Consider the following 25,060-nt stretch of genomic DNA (forward strand, 5'->3'; position numbering starts at 1 on the left):
GAAGGAGGCCCCGGGGAAGACCCAGGACACGCAGGTGAGACTATGTTTCCCGGCTGGCCTGGGAACGCCTTAGGATTCCCCCAGAAGAGCTGGAACAAGTGGCTGGGGAGAGGGAAGTGTGGGCCTCCCTTCTTAAGCTGCTACCCCCGTGACCCGACCCCGGATAAGCGGAAGAAAATGGATGGATGGATGGGTGGATGGATGGATGGATGGATGGATGGATGGATGGATGGATGGATGGATGGATGGATGGATGGATGGATGGATGGATGGGCCATTGGCAACTATGACATATATATTTTGGATTTGCTTATTATGATTGGTATTATTGTTTTTATGGTTTCTAAGGACCCCTAAGAAAATGAGATGATACATCTCAAGGGGTTATCTTTGAAACAAATAAATAAGTAAATGTCAGCGACTCAGAAAAATTAGTCAATCCCTAGTACAGGCTTCCTTTAAAGATTTTACAATCCACTCTATATTTTGTTGTAGAAGTTAAAGCAAACTACCATAATACTGGATCCTACAGCGTTGTTTGTGTTCCTTTTTGCTCAGCTTTTACTGCCATTGCTTCAACAAGATAAACTAGGCATAAAGTACGGATGGATGAGAATGTGACCCTGCAATTTCAACTTTGCTTGCTTGTATATGTTTGGAGGTACAGCAATATTGTGATAATGAGACAGGAGACACTGTTCTCATACCATAAAGCTGTGGGACATTCCCATCCTGGCAGTCGGTCCTGACAGTCCTGAATGAATCTGACCAACTATCATCTCAGGAAAAGCATTTTAATCCCTCTACTGACTTGGGTTTCCAACAGGTCACCACACAGATATGTGTCATAGTGACACATGTGGAGATTACATATCCTTGTTTTAATTAGCAAAAGGACCGTATATCTACACTGTCTTCTCTGAGGCAGTGGGAATCATCTTGAGTTACAGCCGAGAGTTCCAGTGTCATATAATCTCCTGCTTTAATGGTAATAAACTATTATTAAATTCTTGAATCAATCTTTTGATTCATATTGCTTATGTGACTCTTGAACACAGCCTGACCAAGTCTAAAGAAGGAGCATGAGTCATCTGTGAAACTACATGCACAGGTTTGCTGCTCATGCAAGCATGTTGACCTGGAAAACTGAACTCCTACCAAAACAGTTGGGTAGCCACTGCTACCCCCAGTATTCACCCAACAAAACAACTATGAAAAAACCTCATTGTTTTATCAGACTAACAGATGGGATGATATCTTGCTGTAAAAAATTATTTGTACACCTTTCAAAATGTTTTATTTTGACTTTGACAAAATATTTTTTAAAAAGTCTTGGCCATTATAGCAGCAGTATGTCCCTTTTATAAAAAAAAATATATTTTTACATATTTGCTAAAACTGTCACTATGATGTGACAGACAGAATAGTATGAAACAGATAATCTGTGAAAGAAAAATCAAGCTCTTCTGCCATCAGCTGTCATCTGAATAAAAAGAGTACTTTGAATTGAATTTGGATATGTCTATTTATTCAATAATTTAGCAGCAGAAAGGGGTTTCTGAGTCTAAAATGTTGCTCATTTTGTCAATATATAGATTTTGTTAAAATGTGATTAATTGCAATTGTTTAACTACATACCCTGCAATTAACATGACTAAAAATTTCAATTGTGTCCCACCATTTGATTTGACAAATGGGATAGTTCTTTTTATTTTTTTTACTTAGGGCAAAGTTGGTTTCTCTTAATAAAAGAATTCATAATTTAAAAAGCTTTTTTTTTATTTAATTGGGACCGGGCTTTGTCTAATGTTAAAATTTGTTTAATGCATTATGGGTAAATATTGTCAGGATAATTTAGCCAGTGATTAAAAAATGGACTTCAACACAAAAACTAAATTCTGGAATTTGAAAAACTGTCATAGAAACAAGCATAGTTTATTCCACACTGGCACAGTTTGAAATATAGTGGACACTATATTAGAAATGAGAACACATTTCCTGTTTGCAGAAATACAGAAACATGATCACAGGTGAAGAAAGGAGGAGATGAGAGAATGATGGGAACAGAGAAGACTGGGGACAGGGGCAATTGCTGAAGGAGTCAGGGAGGTGTGAGTGGATGAGATTGTTGAAATGGCTGATGGGGGGTATGGAGGGTGTTTGCTGTAGACTGCTGACAGGCTGATGGACGACACCTCTAGTACTTAGTATCAAAGGGACAAAGGTCAAAGTGTTTTTTTCTGATGGTTTACACAATGCAGCACATTGAGCGAATCCAAATGAAAAGTCTGAACATCCTAAATTTCAACAACACTAAACAGTAGTCAGAAATGCAGCCTATTCTTTTCACTTAATATTTTAAATCAGTAGTCCTTCAGTCCTGGAAATGTTCATTAGGTGATAGAAGAATGATTTTGTAATTGTTTTATGCTCCTCTGAAGTTTCAGGCCAGAGTCTTAGACTTAGACTGACTTTATTGTCATTTTACATGCACAAGGTGTATACAGAACGAAATTTCGTTGCATACGGCTCAGGACAGTGTTTTGAGCTTTCAATGTTGTGAGGTTACTCCAGAATAAAAATAAAATACAGTATAAAATATGAATATAAATATAAAATATAAAGTGCAGGACTGACAGTAAAAAGGAAGTTACTTAGCTCTGTACATGTGCAAGGTATAAAGTGGAGACCAGATTTTAAGTGCAGTCCAGTTAAGAGTTCAGCAGTCTGATGGCAAGTGGGAAAAAGCCGTTTCGGAACCTGGTGGACCTGCACCGGATGCTGCGGAACCTCTTTCCAGAGGGCAGCAGGGAGAACAGTCCATGGTGGGGGTGTGAGGGGTCACTGATGATGTTTCGGCCTCGGGACATGCAGCGCTGGGATGAAATGTCCTGAATGGAGGGAAGGGGGGCCCCGATGATCCTCTCTGCTGTCCGCACCACTCTCCTCACGTTCTTCCAGTCGGAGGCGCTGCAGCTTCCACACCACACAGAGAGGCAGCTGGTCAGAATGCTCTCTTTGGTGCTTCTGTAGAACGTCTTGAGGATGGGGTGGGGCAGGTGTGATCTTCTCATCCTCCGCAGGAAATACAAACGTTTCTGTGCCCTCTTGACCAGAGACGTGGTGTTCACAGTCCAGGTGAGGTCGTTAGTGATGTGCACCCCCAGAAATTTGGTGCTGCTGACCACCACCACAGCCAAGCTGTTGATGAGCAGTGGAGCGTGGCTGGGCCGGTTCTTCCTGAAGTCGACGATCATCTCCTTCGTCTTGTCAACGTTCAGGATCAGGCTGTTGTCTCTGCACCAGTCCACCAGCTGCTCCACCTCCTCTCTGTAGTCCAGGTCGTTGTCGTCTCTGATGAGGCCCACCACCGTTGTGTTGTCCGCGAACTTCACGATGTGGTTGGTGGCGAACCTGGGGACGCAGTCGTGTGTCATCAGAGTGAACAGCAGAGGGCTCAGGACGCAGCCCTGAGGGGAGCCTGTGCTGAGGGTGATGACATCGGAGGTGTGTTGTCCGATCCGGACTGACTGAGGTCTGTCGGTGAGGAAGTCTAGCAGCCAGTTGCGCAGGGGGGTGCTGAAGTCCATCACTACACCTAGATTTCAGACCTCATCACATCTCTGTAATAACTGAAGCTGCAAGCTGACCCTGTATTGTTCCTCTTTAGGTCCAAAGATAATAACATCACTTTTGTTTCTGTTCTGCTGGAGAATGGTATGGCAAATCCACTGATTTGTTTCAAGCATCTGTTTGGTGCCTGAATGGGTTCCCCTGGTTACATCATAATGTAGATCTGTATATCATCTGCGTAGTTAGGGTAGCTAATCTTATTATTTGTTATAACTTAAGTTAGCGGGCGCACATATACAGTATATTACATAGAAGGGATCCCAGGATTGAACCATACGGTATCCCACGTAACTTCTGTCCGCTCCAAAGAGAAGTTACAAATTGGCACAAAGAAATTCTTGACATTAGGAAAGATTTCAACCACTTAGGCACTGTGTCAGAGTCCTACCCAGTTCTCCAGTTGCTTCTATAATATGTCATGGTGAACCATGTCAAATCCTGCACTGAGGTTCAGCAAAACCAACACTGTGGTGCCTCCACAGTCTGTATTTATGTGAATGTCATTGAACACTTTGATGGGGGCAGTCTCAGTAATTTGGTGAGCACGAAAATCAGTCGGAATCTTGCATGTTTATTATTCATGAACACCACAGACTGGAGGCATTTTCTTCTAAATAGTTATTCCAAACCCAAAGATTAGGATTAACAAAAGTATTCAAATGTGACTGATGAAGATATTGAAGGGAGTCAAGAAAAGTAAAGGCACTCAAACGTTTTGTTGGGAAAGAATTGGAAACACACTGGGTAGCACATGATTAACATGAAACAGATTTTTGTGTAGACCCATGTTGTGGAATGAAATCAGAAACTAATGAGGAATTTACCACCATAAAAGGTGTGGTTGCTGTTTTTATTAATGAGCTTTTTGTACGAATAGTGAAATGTTGGGGTAGACACTGAATGCAGTTGAGTACTTAACTGTCATTAGCATGAACAAGGCAAAAATAATAATAATAATGATAGAAACCCTTGATAAAAAAGTTGCAGTATCAAATATTTTATAAGAATAAATTTGTCTTAATAAAAAGTTTTCTATTTTTATGATTTCATGGATGATCCATGAGGAACATATTATACACTTCTGTTTGTTTGGCTGAACACCAGTTTTATAGCAGTGGACCAAACAAACACATCATGGCTGGCCAGGTTCAGAACATCATTTATGATTGTTTTTTTTTTTTACAATTAATTATACATTCTGAACTGGAATACACTGATCTGTAACAGGATGATCAGTGGATAAAATCTGTAAAAGCTGTAAATTGTTACGATGCACAAAGGGAAGAGAGTGGTAGAATAAACGGTGAAGGAGCCAATAGGGAGTAAGGAGGAGTTAGTTGAGTCGAATGTGGGAGTAATGAAGTGAGTCTTTGGTGAGAGATCGGAGGAGGTGAGCCAATCCCAGCCCAATGTGGACTAAACCAACAGTATGACTCATAATTCAGAAACTTTAATATTCTTTTTTACTTTTGCATTAAAATCATGCACAAGCACAAGCACTGCAGCGCTCTTTACAATACATCTCTACCAAATGTGTAGTTTTGCTCTCCTTTTACCTTAAAATACATTTCAATAGCACTCCCTTTTTCCTCAAAGGAAAACTTTATTTGGGTCAAATGCAGCATTTCTCCCCCTACTAAATGTCTGCTTTTTCTCAACTGGCACATTTCTAATATCAAAACTCACTGGTGTTTTGCTGATTAACTACCAGAGTTTAATACAGTTGTTGATTGAAACTTTCAGGCAAACATTGCATGGCTTATGGGATTTGCCGTTGAACCATAAGGGAAGTTGAGTCAGACAGGACACAGTAAAAACAGACATACCAGAACAATTAAAGGCAGTGCAGTAAATTCCCAGCGGCAAGTTAGACAAACTCCAGACAGGATGAAATCCATTGAACAGAGAAGACAAGCTGAGAAAATACAACTTTGACAACCTAGAATCTTCAGGAATAGTTTTTGTGCTCATATAGTGGATCTTCAAAGAATGTAAACCTTTAACAGTACAGATTTTAGTGGAAAATTATATTATGAATAAACATTGAGACATTTTTCTACCCATTAATATATGGTATACCCTGTTCAAATTTGGTTTGACAACTCTATTACTGTGGGAAAACGTAACAAAACTTAACTTGCAATACCCTGCTTACATACTGTGTTTAAGTATTCAAATATTAGAAATATTTTAAGTATTATGTTTTTTTTTATTTAAATTCCTTGAGTCTTTTGGGGAATACACTTTCCATGGCAAATTAAAGACACATCAATAATTGGAAAAGCACATGGTGGAATTTGACATGGGGAACATGAGCAGTTGCCCAGGGAACCATCAAAGGAAGGATCCATCACCAAATGCCTTTTTATCACGAGATTGTGCAATCAATGTAGATTGTATAGCATTTTTTGGAACGTGCAATCAGTGAGGATTTGCCACTCTTCTGTGAGGAGAAGTTGTAACTAACTACTCTATGTGCCGCTATGTCAGAACAGCTGATTCAAATTATTGCATGACTTCTTCTGCAGCCATCTAGTACTGCAGAAGCCGGTTAATCACCCAAAGATTCAATCCAGGTGTGTGGCAGAAGAGAAACATCTAAAACATGCAGGGCAGGGGGGCGTGAGGACTGGAATTGAGAAACACTGCATTAGAGGGATGTTTCATGACAGAACTGCAAAGAATTGTTCCAGACCCACATCTGAGTGTTTCCTGATATTGGATTGCTTTTCTGGAGGCATGGCAGTTTGATGGTGTCAATCAAACTGAGCACTTGTTGGGTGCATTACGTCTTTGTCTTTAGTAACAATGCTTTAGTGCTACATTAAGTGACATGTGAAATGGAAATCGCAAACAAGGGGTGTTTTGTTGAATTTTGAATTGGAATTGGAAAACATGTAGCACCAATAGGTAAACATAATAGTCAAGTGTTCAAGCACTGCCTATGGATGCTTTTTACAAAGCCTTCCTTATAGTCTTGACCACAGTCTTAATCTAGTATTTGTCTTCTTACTTTCTGGACTCTTTCATGGTTCTCATATTAATAAAGCGGAAACAGATGCTTGTAAAAAACACAAGCAAGAAGTTAAGTTTAAAGAAACTTTATGACTTTCAGAAGATTTTAGGTTTTTCTTCTCCCCTCCTTCATTCCCTTGATATTTTCTTTCATTCTCCAAAGAGACAAAGTTTTTCAAATTCAGGGGAAACAATGCTGTCGTTTTTAATCAAAGTTTCTCAAGAGATTTCTATAAGCACAGTAACAGCACAAACAGCGTTCACACAAACTAGGCAATATTCTGGCTCTACTGTTAACTTCATAAACATATTTCCCCTCCACCCAGGATGATTAAATAAGACGTGTAGGGATAGATTCCGGATATCCTCCCTAATTTGAGAATGAGCTCATGGTGCAGAGAAATATCATCCTGTGTCCAAACATCAGTCTCTAGAGCAATAATCCTGTCAGTCAAAACATCTGCAGAAAAAAAAAAATAGAAACATGAAGTGAGAGCACAAAAATGTGAGAGGACGGGAAAAGAATCGCCTAAGATGAGCAGGAACTCTTTTAGACAAAAAAAGATTGTAATTAAGATAAAACGTACTGAATTTGATGAAACAATGAAGACAGCATGCAGCAACAAAGTGAGTTATTATGTCTGCTGCTTGCAAATGCATACAGGCATAGTTTGGAATTCATAAATATGCCCACATGACAAGTAAAACAAATGCTTGGAAATTCCCGCTTGTTCATTAATGGGACAGGTGCCCTTATGGAAGTTGTGTTATCTGGGCCACCTAAGATGATTGTGACAGCTTAAATTAAGAAAGAAAAATCATTTCCATCAAATATGCTTTTAGGCTACATATTCTTGTTTGACTGCCAATAAAACAAACTTCTCTGACATGCATAGCTTTCACAAGCACGGGTTTTTCCATTGTTTCTGAATGAGCATTCTAGTCAACGTCATGTAGGTTCAAACAACAATTTATGTTGGCATCTCACAAACACTCTGAAGTAATTTGTTCACTTTATTAGGTGTACCTTGCTAGTAGTGGTTTGTCCCCTTTTTGTCTTCAGAACTGATTTAGTTCTTCATAGCGTAGTTTCCCCGAGGAGTCTCGAACATTATTCAGAGATTTTGGAAAACATTGACATCATAGCAAGTCATAAGTGCTGAAAATCCATGATGGAAATCCCCCCATTCCACTACATCCCAAAGTTGTGCTATTGGATTGAGATCTGGTGATTGTGAGGGCCAATGGATTATGGCAAGCTCACTGACATGCTCAAAATATCAGTTGCCAGCATTATCCTACTTGAAGAAGTCATAATGGGTGTACTGCGGTCATTAAGAGATGGACATGGTCAGCATTTAAATTGCCTATTAAACCATTAAAACTGGGTAAAAAGATACCAACATTGCCAGTCTGAATGGTTTGTTCAATATAGCATTACTTTCTTGAGACCAAGAGCTACTTTTAAAATCAGCTAAGAGTTACCACATGAGACATAAAAATTCTTATTTACTTGTTTTATATGTGAATATACAGTGATAGCAGACATGTCAAAGTAATAGAAAACCTATTGTAGTCCCTTTCTTAGTGGGACTTGTAACACCGGGAGTAGGTTGCTAGTTTCTCATAGTCAGAATAACAGTATGCCAGTTCCAGTAGATCTGAAATTTGGTTTGATGATTTTCATGTTAAAGAATGCAGACCATAAGGAAGACCAAAGAGTGCTGTAAAGTTAGAAGCACATCTTTTGAAGTTTTTTCCTCCAACAACAGGCTCCAAAGATGTCACCTTATACCACATTTTGGACTGGGTTTTATTTAAACTTCATGTGTACATGATTTTGACCTTTCATGGACAAGAGAAAATTTGCAGTAAAGTCAGATGAATTGTGTGTTGTACAAAAACAGCTATCGGTTTGACTAATTGTGTTAATGTTTGATGTACCATGAACCTTGGATATATATCATTAAACCTTGCAGTGGTGGATAACAGTTCTTTAATGAATCCATCTATGCCACATGTGGTTTTCAGGTGTTTAGAGTACTGGAGATATAATCCTCCCTCTTACAGCTGTTTCAACAAGTACCATAAGTGGGTTAGAAGAGTGTATCTGCTACTTCTCTGTTTTATCATAAATAAGATCCTTCCCTTCTTACATCATGTCTGAGCCAGTCTGGACAATGATGATCATCCGTTTCACATTTTCAGAATAGCCAAAAACAGAAAATCAGAAAGGAGCAACAATAGAAACTAGGGTGTGATGGTGTTAAAAATAATGACGTCACTAGTTCTTCCTTTTCAAGGCCTTCTAAGGACAGTCTCTGCGCTGTCTGAGTGCCTTGGGAGGAATGTGAAGTAGCAAGTGGATCATGCTGCATGAAGTAATGGCAGTTTGATTTTGGCAAGTCCACTCCTCTTTTGTATCTGTGTTATTTCCAACCATAGAGCCAGTTAATTGAAAATAGTGACCTCTTTAAGACTTTATTCCATACTGATTTCATGTTAATTTTTCAGTTTGAACTCAGACAGATTACTAGACATTACATTGTGTTGTGTGCCTGTGTCTGCCTGTGTGTGCGTGTATTTCTATGCACTGTTTCTGATTTCATTTCTTGGCTGTGCAGCTGTAGACAACACCATCAACGTAATTAAAGTTGGTTGGCATGGTGCCTGGCCTGAATCACCTGACATCAGATGCATTTAAGGGCATGCTAATCCATCCAACTGGCCAGTGTACGGGTTTAAAGAGTTCAACTGTGCTATGGGCATAACACTTGACTGCCATAGCCATATTTGCAGTATCAAACCCAGCTCGACATTGGATGTGCTGTGTCTGTGTTATTCTATCCTCTAGTTGTTCTACACCTTCTCAGAATCACTAAAATATTGTCTCCAAATCTTATTCATTGTTCAATTTCACACTTTAAACTCAGATTTGGGACCAAGATGGCATCCAATTTCAGCACTCTCCAGTTGAAATTGGCATTGTTTTGTTTCTAACCACAAATAGTCACTCAAGCCATTGTTGTGCCATAAAAGGGCTTAGTGTGGTAATTAATAACTATAAATAATTTCTTATAGTTATTCCTCATAATCGTTCCTAATTATGAGGAACGAAATAGCCAAATGTCATATCCCTTCCGCTTGTGGATTTCTGTTTTTGTTGTTTTCTTCGTTATTTTTCTTATTTCTTTCAGTTTGGTCATTCTTGAGTTTTGGATTTGTTTTGCACTTTGCATCATCTTGTTCTAGTTTATTCCTTCTGTTAGTTTCTCTTGTAGGTTTATATTTAAACCTACAAGGTTATCTAGGTTCCAGGGTTCCCACTGAAAAAAAAAATCCATGACTTTTCCATGATTCTCCATGACCTTCAATATAATTTTCCATGACCCACGCACAACAGGTTCAGAAAGAAAAGTGTATGACTGAAAGACTAAAATCTATAGTGAACATGTAAAAGTTTAGTGCAGGCAGATAGCAAGGAACATAAATGACAAAAAATTTGAAAATGAAGCCCACACAAGCAGGTATGAATTGAAAAGTATCAATACATTGACTAAGGAATCATATGATGATAATGTCAATACATAAACAAAAACATTAACAGTAAGGCAAACACAAGATTGTCCATGTATTTACATACATACATGTACTGCTTCTACAAAAGTTAAGAACAGACAGGCACACACACCTCTAGTCTTCAGTTGAAGGCTTATTCGATGATTAAATACATATTTTTAATAAAATAATAATAATAGCTACTGCAGTGAGCATAGAGCATTACAAAAACAAAGAACGGTTCTCAGTGCGACTCCAGTCATATCTTCCTAGTAAAGAATCGGCTCATTCGTGAACGTCACATCACTATATTGCACACTTTGGCCACAGCGTGTCGCACACGTGTGGCACGTCAGTTAACACCACCGCGCAGTAAGTGACAGCTTTTATCTTTGCAAATGCAGCATATTTGTCACTGTACTGCTACCTTTGCTATAGCATCACTTGAGAGTGCACTCCAAGAAGTGTTCTCTGAAAATACACTTTTTTAGAGAATAATCTAAAAAGTATATTTTGAAAAGCTCAATGGCGGTTTTGTATCCGCTGTCTGATGTCATGACGCCAGCTTCAACAGGGACAGATTCTGTACCAACCAGGGTGGTGGTGCAGGGGTAGAGTCCAACTGATGTAAGGAGTCCTGAACGTGGCTGTTTCAGATTTGATTCCAGCCTGGTGACCTTTGTTGCATGTCTTCCCCTCTTATTTATTAAGTTAAATCAACCTAATAAATTAAGTTGGATAAACTATTTTCTTTTTCCAGTATACAGGATCTTTGAAAAACTAAAATAACATGTTAAAATATATGTTTAAAATAAGTACAATGTGAGTAACAATGTAATTTGGAATATTTTTTGGTTTTTTAGTTTGGAACAACTTCAAAGTTTGAGTTGACTTTCTATAGAATTTAGTCAAAGAGATTTGAATTATTCGTTAGACAAAAATAAATGATTTGAGTAAAAGTCACTTAAATTTGTAACGTTAAACACACTTAATGAATTAAGTTATAATTATAAAACTTTGTAAATTGAGTTGGATAAACTTAATGGATTGAGTTGGATGAACATAATAAATTAAGTTGGTCAGACAGGATTCGGAACTTGGCATAGAACTCAATTGTTTCAAGTAAAGTCAAAGTCAAAAGTTCATTTAAGTTATTCTAAGTTAGTTAGATTTGTAACTTTTAGTTAATTGAACACACAAAAGTAATTTGTCATGACGAAACCAAACAAATTAAGTAAAATTTACGTAAATAAGTCCATAAATGAACTACTAGCCAATAACACGTTTTAGGGTGTAGAACCCTTCAAGCCTCTGCCTGACACAATCATTTGTTCACTTACCCTGGAAGGCATCTAACTGACTAGACAGCATATTTCCCAGCTCATAGGTGTAGGACTCAATTTTTTGGAGGGTTTCTCTTTTCACAGCAGCCTGGTAGCATTCCTCCATCTTCTTGTTGCAGCAAGATGGACCTTGGTGCTTACATATCTGCAGATCAGCATCTGGGGAAAGCAGAAACAACAAATTCAACAATAATCAGTTTTTTTCTTTGTTGTTTTAATTAGAAACATGGATTATTTATATGGTGGGAGGGTAAGCAAACAAATACAGAAGTTCATTGAAATTTTGCAGTGGCTGTATTTAATAAAATATATTTCCGACTCTGCATATATCAGTTTATGATCATACACTGAAAGAAATATGTTACAGTGTATCTAAAGTTCCTGGCTTTGTGCACAGACAAGTCATAACTCCTCTGAAAGACAGAAGCGGCACCATGTCATGATGAGAAAGTAGACCAAGTATTTCATCCATGTTTAACAGCTATAAATACTGTCTGAGCTAAATATATGATCTTGCCTCAATGTGATACGAAGGCACACATGGTTGTTTCATATACTGAGGTATGCACATGCATTTAATGATAGATTTAAAGGAGATACAAAATACATGGATACCCATTTTTTTTTCAAACTATACATGATCATAAATGGATATTTATTGATAATCACAATCACTTGATTTTAATAGGCTGCAAAAAAGCATTGCACAATAACAATATTACCCCAGTAATTAAACTTCAACCAATATGATTTAACAGAAAATTAACATCAGATGAGACTTTGTCCACCTTCACCTGTATCAGCTGCCTTATGCCATTGCTGAAGTGAGAAAGTGACTTGGGAACACATAAATAAAACAAATGTATTATGAAGTAGTCTTACATCACTCAGATAACTCATTTTACATGGGGAAAGGCTGGACAAGGATGGCTCTAGGCAGATGTTGTAATCAGAGCCTAAAGCATGGTGTTAGGCCAGACCACAAGACCAGCGCTTCACTGGTCAAATCCCTCCATGAAACACAATAGGGTTACATTCTGAATCTCTCTTTCACTCTCTTCTCCCTCTCTCCCATTTGCCGGGCATATCCTTGTGAGGCCTGGGTGTCTTTTAATTACCCAGAGAGACTGCATTTGTTTCCATCGCAGAGCCAGATGAATGAAGTCATGACTGGCTGTCCTCCGGCTGTTAGCTCATTATCTCTGTCTCTGTAGGGGTCTGCTTTTTTTATTTTGACACTTGTCTGTTGCCTAATGCTCTGCCTGCCAGATTTCTGCACTGTCATCATAAAAGCAATGAAGTTACCAGAACATATTTTTTATTTGTGAATATGTTAGAATAATTTATTTGTACTGATATAACCAGTTTATTCTTGATTTTTTTTATCTATCTTATGACACAATCTTTATCATTTTGATTTATATAAGTTAATAAGGAGTCTGGAAAACAGTATAAATTTTAACCAAAGAACATTTATTATAGTGATTGAATTGTAAGGTTCTGTAGTGTCTGTAGTAAGTACAAAATCTTGATCATTATCTATTTTCTCCACTGTTTCCATCCCTTCTGTTCCTGATTTCACTCTCTCGGATTGATCCTAGCAGTTATTCTTTGTCCTATCCATGTAATTTCATTAAGTAAGTGATACACAAGCCAGGAGTTGTTTTAAGTAGAAATATTAAATAAAATGTCTATATTCATTAGAAAAATTACTCAGTTTCTTCCATAAAAACAGACAGTAACTTATTGGCTAGTTTTATCAGTACCATTTTAACACCTACACTCACCAGACACATTATGAGAGTTGCATTAAAACCAGGTTGCTTTAAGAAAAGCTTTAATTCTTCATAAGGTGTAGTGTTAAAAAGTTCCTCAGAGATTTTGATCCATTTTAACATGACGACAACATGCTATTGTAGCAGATTTGTTCCTTCCAAACTCTCCTGTTCTAACACATCCTGAAGGTGCTATGTTAGACTTTGATCACATGACTGTGGGAGTTTTAAATAATAACAAACTCATTTGGTATGCAAATGATTTCTTGATCAACTAATTTGTTCAAGAAATTTTGACATAAAGTAGAATCCCACTGGAAGTAACCTTCAGAACATGGGTGTACTGTGGTTATAAAAGGATTAGTCATGTTCAGCAACAATACTCAAAAAGCCTGTGGTATTTAAATAATAGTCAGTTGGTAGTCAGAGGCACAACATATGCTAAAAAATATTTCCTAAGAAAAGAAAACATGGAATTCACAAATAATTAGTATGCTTTACTTTCTGCTGGTCTATCACATAACATTTTAATAAAATATTGTATCCGCTATTTAATTATAATGGGTCAAAATGTGATTTTTGCCAATCACTTATTATTCAACCACATATTTAATGTGTAATGGGATCATTATTTTTTCAAGTTGTTGCATTACATTTTTTCCTTTCCCTTTTCCCAGAGAGTAGAACAAAATCTAATGTCCCTTACTATGTGTAATTAGTGTCCCATGTACACTCTTCTTATGCTGCTTGGTAAAACTTTTAACACACTCCACATGAGATGCCAGTTCTGATATTCATTTAATTGTTTTCAGGTGATTAATGCCTTTGGAGTATCTTGCCCCAGTTCAATGATCTTGTCAAAAACTCAGTGTAGAGAAGCACAACCACTGTACAATTCCTGTAATTTGCATTCCAATAATTATATGCTAAACAATGAAAGCATATGAATATGTGTTTTTATTGTTAGTGATGTTTCTCCATATGAATCAGCTTTGGAAGGTAAATACATATGTATACCACAAAATTAAAATTTTTGCACTTGTGTAATATGATATGTGTTACGGAGCAGGTTGCAACGTAATCTGACTGTCAACATTCAAGATATGAGGTATGTTACATAGGGTAGCATTGTGCAGATCAAACAATATTTATGTGTTGTTTAAATTTTTCAAATGAGGTATGGATATGTCACTCTGATGTTCACTTATATTCGGGAGAGTAGTGCTTCCTAAGGCTACTGTTTATTTATATGCAGTGCTATTTTTCCAAGAACAAGAATAACTTTGTTAAAAAGTATGCAGTTAATTTGGTTTGCCCTCTGCTGGGAACTCTGTACCCTTTGAAAATGGAGGATATTTACACTGTAAAGATTTGCTGGGCTTACTACAGACCGGATTGAATGAAAGCACATCTCAAAGCGGTCTTTGCCACATACCTGAAGTTTTGGACTACCTTGAAACAAAGTCATGTTTGGTTTTCCCAGAAACAGAGCTGGAACTGCATTTAGTGATTGGCATGGAGTCCAAAGCCACACCAGAGGCCAGAAGTTGGAAATACAGATCATAAAGATAGATGTAAGGTTAGTGGGCAAATAGACTCAGACCTGCTGAAGCAGCAGTTTACTGGAAGGGCATTAAGATACTATTACTTATAGTATCTGTTACGACCCATTTAACGACCCATATGTTGACTTGGAAATGCCCTAATACCCTCTGGTGTTCTTTGTATTGGTGGATGAACATTAATCTTTCTATGTAGACATTTCTATATGATTTAATAGCAAACATACACTTAGAGAAAAACCTATTCCTCTGAACAGCCAGGGGCATAGAAAATCAGCTGAGGCACAAAATTATGCACCCTGTATATATGATGTATATACAATGACTATATGAAGAATATATTATGAATATAATATATGATGAATAAAAACACACTGATAAATTAGCTAAGATTAGTTAACTGACTTAGCTGCGTATTTGGTTGTGTTATGCACTTACATGCATTTCTCAAATCAATAATGTGATGTCTATGTGATTTTAGAGGACAATGTAGTCTTGAATTTTGTCTTTAAAAAACCCAAAATTATCCTTGAGAACATTTTTAAATAATCTCTAGATTTAAACTCTAAAAGGCAGTTGAGAAATTGAGAGACGGCAAGTAAAAGCGACTCAAAATTACTAGTTAATCAAAGACGATGCCAAAGTTTGAGAGCTGTAAATGTTTAAGGATGTGAAAACACATTGGAACATACTGTTTTCCAATTCATCAACTGTTAGGAAACCAACATCCCTTAGTTTTATTAATTACACAGGTAGAAAAGTAAGTCTTTTGTCTATAAATATTAGTCTCAGATGAAAAACACGGATTGTTAAATGTGAGAAGATAAGCAGGAAAATAAAATGCATTATTTTACTCATATCTCTGGAACAGATATTGATACATTATTCTTTTTTTCTTTATTATTTAGTTAATTTAAGTCTTGTCTCGTCAAAACAAGTTTATATATTTTATATATGGAAAATATCTTACAATTACCCCGTAAACATAACCGTTTAGGTTTTAGTTTAACTACAAAGATTGTAAGTAACTCAAATACCAATCAACATTTAAAGCAATAGCATCCAATTATAAAATCAATTTAACCACTTTCCATCTTCCTTCTATGGAAATTGTTGATAAAATAATTTTTTGCATTTTCATTTTGAAGATAAGAATGTCAAACAAAGACATAAGTGAAGTGCAAGAATGCAGTTCATTTGAAACTGGATCCTTCAAACGCTGGGTGACACACTCCTGCTACTTTGTAAGAAATCTGTTCACAGCACATAAAGTGCAGCACTGTATCCTAAGGCAAACATCACACTGTGAGGAAGGTTGAAGCCTGGCCTCTTCACATTTCAGGAGTTGCTTTTGTTGGCATACGATGTGAGGACTGAAGAAAAGTTTCGTCATTATGTACACATAATTCTTACACGTGCCAAATCTCCCATTCTCAGAATCAGTTTCACCTCTTCGAGCTTTAAAGATATAATTCAAATTTAGAAAGCTTAATCGCTAGGTAGTTTTTCTTTTTCCCTTGATCACTGTAATCTCCAATATGTACATGCACCTACAACAACACAGTTTAACAACAGAAGTACGTCACAGATATATATCTCGTCAATATATATATACATATATATATATATATATATATATGTATATATATAGGTTGGGACATAAGTTATATATTATATACTGTATAAATATATAGTTCCTAAATCTAATCAATTTTTTCAGTGATTTTTTTTTTTTTTGCAAAGAGAGCCTGCATTATGAGGGCCTTTTGTTATCCACTCCTACCTCAGTCTTTCAGCTGTAGAGGGCTACAGAGCTGTTCCTCCTTGATTCTGACTGCAAATTCGTGGGGAAGCATGACTGACATGCCTCTTTAATTTGATAAAGTTCTTCAATTATTGTCACCACAGTCTTTAATGCAAAAGAGAATAGTGGGGAAACTAACGCTGTTGTTCATTGAAAAGACAATGAGAAGAGTTGGTTTTGAATTTTTCAAACTCTAAAGGCTGCAACTTATCTGTCAAGAAGGTGACAAGTAGGGTCAGAAAGGTTTTGTATAAAGCTCTGGAATGTTCATACTGAAAGTTGAGCTACAAATTACAAAAATCTTAAACTAGGTATCTGTGCGGTCAAAGTTGTAGGATTTCATCCAGTGCCTTGCTAACTTTGTCATCCACTTTCTCTAATCAGTGAACTTGAAAGCGTCTCATAGGGTTTGAATGATGTTTCACTGGTAAGCCAATGCTATTCTTCAATGATTTCATGATATGTTCTTCATCTTCAGTTTCAGGAGGAGCTCGTAGACATGTCCTTCACAGATCGTAGCTGCAGGCTAAAGTTTGTCTATATAACTACAACACCGGGTAATGGAAATGATATACTCTGTTGCCAATAGTAACGCTACATAAAACAAACATATCAAGTGATTTAGATGCACCTCAAACTATGTTTCCCACTCCGCTATCTATTACTCTTCTTCCAGTTACAGCATGCAGACTCATGCTGGGTGACACTTGACCTGAAACCAACATGCAGGTTAAACAACTGCTGCAGTAATCTCAGTCTTTATCAAGTAGAGCGCTACTCCAAAATAAACCATAACTTTAAATACAACCACAATAAAAAATGACCTCAGGATTACCAGTTGTAATACATCATTACGCTCAATTTAATTAACTTTAAATCAAAATTGTAGTTTTAAAACAAAACAACTTTTCTTATTCATTTGAAGGACAAACATAATTAAAAAACTTGGGTCTCACATTTTTACGTATAGGTACAATGCTGATAAATCAGAGTTTCCACACAATCTCAGCAGTTGATCTAGAATCTGACTGTATAGCCAATGGATTTTCTAAAAACAAACAAGAGTAAAAAATGTTAACAATATAGCTATATCAAGACTGAAGGAAAGTTACATGAGACTCACCAGTTGACTTTAGTTGAATATCACTGGCAGAGTGACAATATCTGATAAGCAAAGTTGTGCAACTGCCTTGGGCCTTAAATCGCCAGCCCCCTAACATGATGAAATGACAATGGGCATTATTTCATTCCAAATTAAAATTAAAATCTAAATATGAAAAAAATGATTATCCAATCCACACTAATGAGAAAATTGCTTCATCTATCCTTGGAAAAAATTGTGTCTATAGGATCTGAAATGTTGACTGTGGATGGAGAAAAACAAATGCCAGAATATCTTTAATGTTTAGAGACAGGAGTGTGGCTTACTATGACCTATTACTTGGGAACTGCATTGAAGAGTAGTTGTAATACAAAGAGTGAAAGTCAAACATAACAAGTTGTTCCAGTACCTATAAGAACACAGTGTTCAATTGGGAACATCTGCTTACAGAGTGATTTTTATGGCACGGTAGTAAAGAAAAATCATCAACACTAGAAGGGCGGTAGCACCTTAATTTATACTTGGATATTGCCTCAAATTATTCCCCTGAAAATGTTGGATAGGTAAAATATTTAACTAAATATTTCATTTTATGTAAAATACCCCAATTAGTAAATACAAAGTGAAGAACAAGATCATAGACATCACACCGTAGCCTACTGTCTACAGAAGCAATAGAGGATGACGGTGTGTATGAATCAAATTTAAAGTTGTTGAGCAATGCATGAAACTGTCACCCCAAAAACTAATTTAAATATACTTTGTTGTCTTTCCATTGATTCAAAATGTCAGCATTTCTTGCTTTAGCCATTGTTTACGTCTGGATAAAATGTGCCATAAGCTTTCTCACTGAAGATTTTTTCTAAAACAATGTATCCAATTTTGTACCACATGGAAGTGGTACAAATCAGATTTTGTTTTCTGTTTTAGTAAGTGAAAAGATTGGAATTGCACTGATAGTGCTAGTCAGATATAAAGAATATTAGGGGAAAAATCTGGTTTGGGTTGCAGTTGTGATAATGACGCTAACAAGTTTGTCATTTTACTAATACTATTACTGATCAACATATCAAAAGCTCAAGTGACAGTATACGTCAACAACAGTCCTACATTTCAGAAGAGTTGAAATAGAGGCAACATTAATGAGCAGGTGCACATATCAGTGTCCCCGAACACTTTTCATATTGCTTGGAAGTTGAAGTTGAAGTAGAAGACGAAGATGTCATCATACATCTGCTTCAGCAAACCCACTGACATCCGAACAAAGCAAACGCTGTGAGAATCATGATTTTTTTTATATATATCCAGTGCATTTAATGCAATTCAGATTTATTTGATTTGTCAGAAAATTTAGAATACTCAGGTGAAAGCCTTAGCATTTACCTGGATCAGTGACTATCTGACAAACAGGCCACAATTTATTAGACTCAATGGACATATGTTTAACCAGGTGGTCAGCAGCATAGAAGCACCACAGAAGACTATACTCTCATCATTCCTTGTCCCTCCCTCCACATCAAGCTTCCATTAAAATACATTATTTTCATCTGCAGAGACACTAACATGACTCTGCAGTGCCTGAGTGAATCAGAGGTGTGCAAGAACCTGAGTTCACAGTACTGGTTGACTGCTTTGTGGCATGGTATAGAAAGTATTACCTGATCTTGAATGTGAACAAACCAACTGAGATGATTCTAGCTTTTAGAAAAACCAGGACTAGGTCAAATGCTGAATTAATTCCAGAAGAAGAAGAGGTGGTGAATAAATATAAATATAACAGTGACAGCAACAGTAAAACTGTGCATAAGACGGGATAGTGCAGACTGTACTTCTTGAGCACACTTAAACCCTTCAGTGTCTTTGGGAAGTTGCTAGATGGCATTTATACATGTGCTGTTGACAGTGCAATCTCTTCTGCCATAATCTGCAAATTTATTACCATCAGAGTCAGTAACTTTTAAAATGCTAAAAAAACCAAATAAACAAGGTTTGCTAAGTTCTAGGGACTGTTCTAGAGCAATAGAGATGATCGTGCACACAAGGATCCTTAATAAAGTGATGAACATAACAAGCATCCTTGAGCATCCTTTGCATGCCACTGTCCTACAACAACAAAGTGACACCTTGGGACAACTTAGAATGAACTTGGGAGTATCACTCTGGGGATGGATGGATCCATTTTGCAAAATACTATGGCAGTGCAATATTCTTTATTATTTTCTAATTAACAATCCACACTTGTAGTCTCTGATTAGTACCAAATCAAGACATGATTCCCAGTAATCCTTTTTGAACGTGTTCTATTTAGCCTCAAACTAATGGACTGCAGGGCTCCCAATGTGTGTTCTTCTGTGGATTCTTCGTAATAATAAGAGGATGTACTGTAGCATCAAAATATTTGCCAGAATCTGAAATGTTATACTGGGTAACATGTCAGGAAATTAAGAAACCTTTATTAATAGCAATGATATCTTGAAACTTGTTGTAAACCCTGTGTATTTTCATGTTGTGACTTTGATTAAGAAAAAGTCTTCTCTTGTATGTTTACCTAAACATACAGGTGGTTTGTATGGCTTTTGTGGGTTTCTTTCTTCTCTAGATATATTATTTTTCCCCTCATAAAATTCCTGTAACAGTTAAAGACTTTTTACAGATTAAGAGCATAGTTTTGCATCCTTTAGCAACATGCTTCTGCTTCAGAGCAAGAACTGCTTAATGGTCACTTTTCATGTCACTTATTCATGACACTTACCTTCATTTCATGAATTTACTAAAATAATAAAGAAATTTGAGTTGATGAGAACAGAACATGCACAATTGTTATGGAATGTTATGGTTCCTGCTTATCCATAGATTAAAACTAAGAGTCTTATGAATTATGTGAATATAGCATGCGGGCTACAGAGTTGTTAGAGTTGTTGTCCTACAGTAAGAAGGTCATAGGTTTAAATACCAACTTGGGGTCATGGAGTTTGCATATTCTTTCTGGTTTTTGATTGTTTGTCCTGTATATCTCTCACACATACCCCATATCTTGCCCAATAACCATGATTTCTAAGTTGATGAAATCATAAGTCATGAACTTATGATGACATATGACCATATGTCATCATATATGATGATCACTGGAAATGGGCACCTGCCTACCTGCATCCCTGCAAGGATAAGCTATTATCCTTGCAGGGATAAGGATAAGCTTATAACAGCAACTCATCCCATAGATAAGGGATGAGTAGCTGGATGGATGAATATATCATGATTACATTTACTAATAATATGAACATGCAAAAAAAATTAAAAGAACATGTTGAATCTCAAACCAAAGAGGATACAGAGTGTTATAATATGTTTGGCATGCACAGTGTTTGTCAACCAATGTTGCCATTGTTATGTCAAAGCCAAAACTTCCCTAAATGGAATTTTACTTAATAAAGACATTGAAAACCATTTGAAGCCTTACAAAGCTTCCTTTTGTTTGATTTGCTGAAAGAAGTTCCACACCACAAAACCTTATACAAGGTTTTGGGTTTTATTGATGCAATAATAATCAAAACAAAAGGCTCTTAGGATAATGCTAGCAAAAGTGCAAAATGGGTATTAACTGTGATTTCTTTACAACCACAGTTGTAAAAAGAAAATTTCAACGAGTGGCTTCTTAGTAATGTTTCAGTTTGCTGTGATGCAGACTGATCAACTTCTTAATCTTTATTTTCATCATTTCGTTTAATTTGAATTGAAGTTTTGGAATACCTTTCCCCTTATGTGTAAGAAACAGAATAAACATGTGGATGTCAACTAAGCACCACCACAGGGAAACCTGTGTTCTAGCATTTGCAAGTTTGACTTACCCAAATGCATTAACCAAGTCATATATCCTATTTAATCAGTTATTATTGTGACCTCTTTGACAACACAGATTAGAACATTTGTATAATCTGAATTCCAATAATCAAGTTATTACTTGAAATGGTTGTCTCAGCGCCAGGGGTAAGTGGCAAATTATCAAGGAATAAAGTAGCTCTGACTTCAGAGTAACAATATCAATATGATTTCTAAGTTGATGAAATCATAAGTCATCAACTTATGATGACATATGACCATAAGTCATCATATATGACATATATGATGTCATATATATGTCATCATATATTATGCACTAACCAAGTCATATATATGATGACATATACAGTACAGTATATGTCATCATATATTATGCTAACATCATAACAGTCATCATATATTATGGTGACATATCTTATATGATGACATTTTGTTAAATGTTAAAAACAAAATGTTCAATTTAATAAAAATAATAATTTTCACTGATTTGTCAGCATGCATTGACCTAAGGAAATCACAATATGAGACAGTCCCAGTCATAAAAACATCCAATATGTTTTAAATGACTGGGACTCCATATCTCCAATCCATATCTGTTGTCTTGGTGCCCCCCTCTCCACTTCATCTCTCCTAGCTCTCATGTGCACTTTTGACCCCTGCATATACAAAAACTTTTACTAAGGCTAACAGACACGTTTAATCTAACCTATGGGTGTTTGGCTATATTTCTTTAAATAAGTAAAAAAAAAAAAAAAACAGCATGTCATGCCACTTACTATATGATGCTTACATGTGCGCATCATATAGAGCGTTCTTTTTCTCCACCAGACTTACCTTTGTATGGTTTCTCCGGCACCAGGTGAAGCGGTCCGATGTATCGCTGCTGGAAAGCGGCTCTCACTTCATAACAGCTGTGCTTATCCGCCTCGATTGCATTCACTGCAAAAATTACCAACGCCAAAATCCTGACGGAGTCAAAAGAGTTGACGCGTGGGCATATTCCTCGGGACATTGCCGCATCTCACACCAGGTATCCTCGCAGATGACCAGCTGTAGTCTGACCGTAAGCTGTCTGACAGTGTTGAGAACGGAACTGCGAACGTGAAAAGCGATGGCTCGAGTGAACATCTGACAGATCTTACTAACTGAGTCTTACATTATCGGTTGGAATGAGAGAAAGCGCCGCAAAGACAGGGGAGGTTTGGTGTCGTACAGAGGAGGAGTGGTGTCTTCTGAAGCCAGTCTGTCCCGCGTTTGGCACTTTGCAGTAGTTGACTGCATGTTGGCTGTGCCTGTTTCCAAAGTGCTGCGCACATTCCCCTCCCTGTTCTCTATATCTCGGCTGAACGTCAACACTAAATGCTTCTGTAGCAGATTTATGGAACTTTTCACTTCATGTATATTGGATATGACATGTGGAGGGTAAAAGTAAACCTCTACAATAAATGAGAAAATGTTCTGTGGTTATTGTAAAGTCCGCAGTATCACTAGTTACTTTCCCGGCACTCACTTTACAGACATCACTTACCATTTTTTTCTCTGTTATGAGACAAATTGGTAAGTGTATCAAAGCAAGTACGCTAAACTTCATTACAAATTACTTTTCAAGGATTAAAATGAACAAGAAAAGAACTGCAACAAAAATCTTTAAGCATTCCAGTAATTTGCCCTGATTATGTACGTTATTGTAACATTAATTCATCCTTAAGATGTAATTAAATCTATGGAGTTTGAGTGTTTTTTAAACCTACTGTAAACTAATTATTTAAGATACAATGGCGCCACCTCATGGACAACAAGTATTATGACATAGCGTGAAACGCCTTTTTTGTTTGTGATTTTCGATGATTATGGCTTACATGAAAACCCAAAATTTAGTGTCTCATAAAATTATACTACGACATGAGATAAAAAAAAATTCTAAACAGAAATGTCAAACCTCTGAATATATGTAATTTTTTTAAAACGTAGATGGTCTCCTTTAGCATAAAATACTGAGTCAATGTGAGTTGGCAAGAGGTTTGTAAATGAGGTTAAACCTTTGTGACTTACTCTCATTGAGTAGGATATTTATTAATACTCAAGACTCTCATGTCCCTCATGTTTTCTCTACATGAGAAAAAAAATACTGACGTTTTGAGTGTGTGACAACATGAGTTTTCAATATTTTACTTTTTCATAACATTTTAATGTTGTGAAACTTCAGTATTCATCACCTACAAGCCATAATAATCAAAATCACAAGGGGGAAAAAAAGGAAATATCTCTTTATATTGATTATACACATGTACCTATACATGTGTATAATAACAAACAACAATAAATTCATCTACAATTCATAGGGTGCCAAGCTTGGAAACTCAGGGCTGCAGTTTTATTTCCAAGCTTCTGAGCTTCAGCTTCAAAGAGCATCTTTCTTTTTGTTGGTTGAGTAGTTAGACACTTAATAGTATTAATATTTCATAATAATATTACTCAAGTAAAAGTAAAAAGTATAGTGCAGTAAAACTAGACCTAAAAGTATGTATTTTTTTCTCAAAAAATTTATTCAAGTACATTTAACTGAGCAATTGTAATTAGGTGCCACCCCCCTCTGTTGGTTAGGTGCACACACCTGCCACCAACATGTCAGGGATTGCAACAACTAATCAACCAAAAAAAAAAAGAATAAAAAAATCTTACCCAAAATATCAATACATGTTTTCTTTTACCTTCGCTGATAGAGTTACCTTGTATTTTACCATGTTGCTTATATCTGCCCTGTTTGATCTAAGTCAACCTTTTTTATGTGAAACTGTGTGTTATATGTTGCTTGTAGGTCTGTTATAATTTTAGTATTCCCTTACAACTATAAATGATCTAGCTAACCATTTAATTTAAACAGAATCACTTAGTGATATTAAAATGCCATTCTCCTAGTTATTTATTTATTGAGTGATAACTCAATAAATAAATAAGATCTTGCCACTCTGAGTGGCAAGATCTTAGGTGTAAATGTTGGATAAAATGACATTTTTCCATGCCTGCACATCTGATAATGCTCTATTTGCTTTTAAAAAACAATTTTTTTCACAGAACATTTTATTTAGTTTAAAGAGTGGCTTTGCGTAGTTATTCTAAGTGTTAACAGATACTGTTTACACCAGAGGGCGCTAAATGTTCAACTTTTCACTCCGATTGCCCCGATTGTCATTGTTTTTGCTTTTGTAATTATGAAGAAAAAGTGCAAAACAAGGTCAGTAGGAGGGGAAATAGGGATTTTCACACTGTAAAACAATATAAGATGCATCTGTGTAGCTTAGGGTTAATCTTATATTTGAATAGGTTCACCTCAGTAAAATAAAATATATCTTCAAAATGCATACAATTTGATTTTGCAGAAATCAAATAGTATTTTTTTTACTATGCAGCACCAGCTGTTTAGAACT

At 36.5% G+C, this 25,060-nt stretch overlaps 1 protein-coding gene across 2 annotated transcripts in view; it reads right to left on the reverse strand.

Moving 5' to 3' along the window:
- Nucleotides 1-22,940, reverse strand: part of LOC106699901 (glypican-5-like) — a 102,223-nt gene extending 79,283 nt beyond the window's left edge. For both annotated transcript variants that reach the window (XM_023336010.1, XM_023336009.1), the window contains exons 1-2: nucleotides 22,467-22,940; nucleotides 11,547-11,708 (exon numbers count right to left, since the gene is read on the reverse strand). In XM_023336010.1, the coding sequence (XP_023191778.1) occupies nucleotides 11,547-11,708; nucleotides 22,467-22,644 (340 nt within the window). In that variant the 5' untranslated portion in view covers nucleotides 22,645-22,940. The remainder of the gene's footprint in view (nucleotides 1-11,546; nucleotides 11,709-22,466) is intronic.
- Between the last annotated feature and the right edge of the window lie 2,120 nt (nucleotides 22,941-25,060).

The sequence above is a fragment of the Xiphophorus maculatus genome, chromosome 6 (genome assembly GCF_002775205.1).
Source record: "Xiphophorus maculatus strain JP 163 A chromosome 6, X_maculatus-5.0-male, whole genome shotgun sequence".
Lineage (NCBI taxonomy): Eukaryota > Metazoa > Chordata > Actinopteri > Cyprinodontiformes > Poeciliidae > Xiphophorus > Xiphophorus maculatus.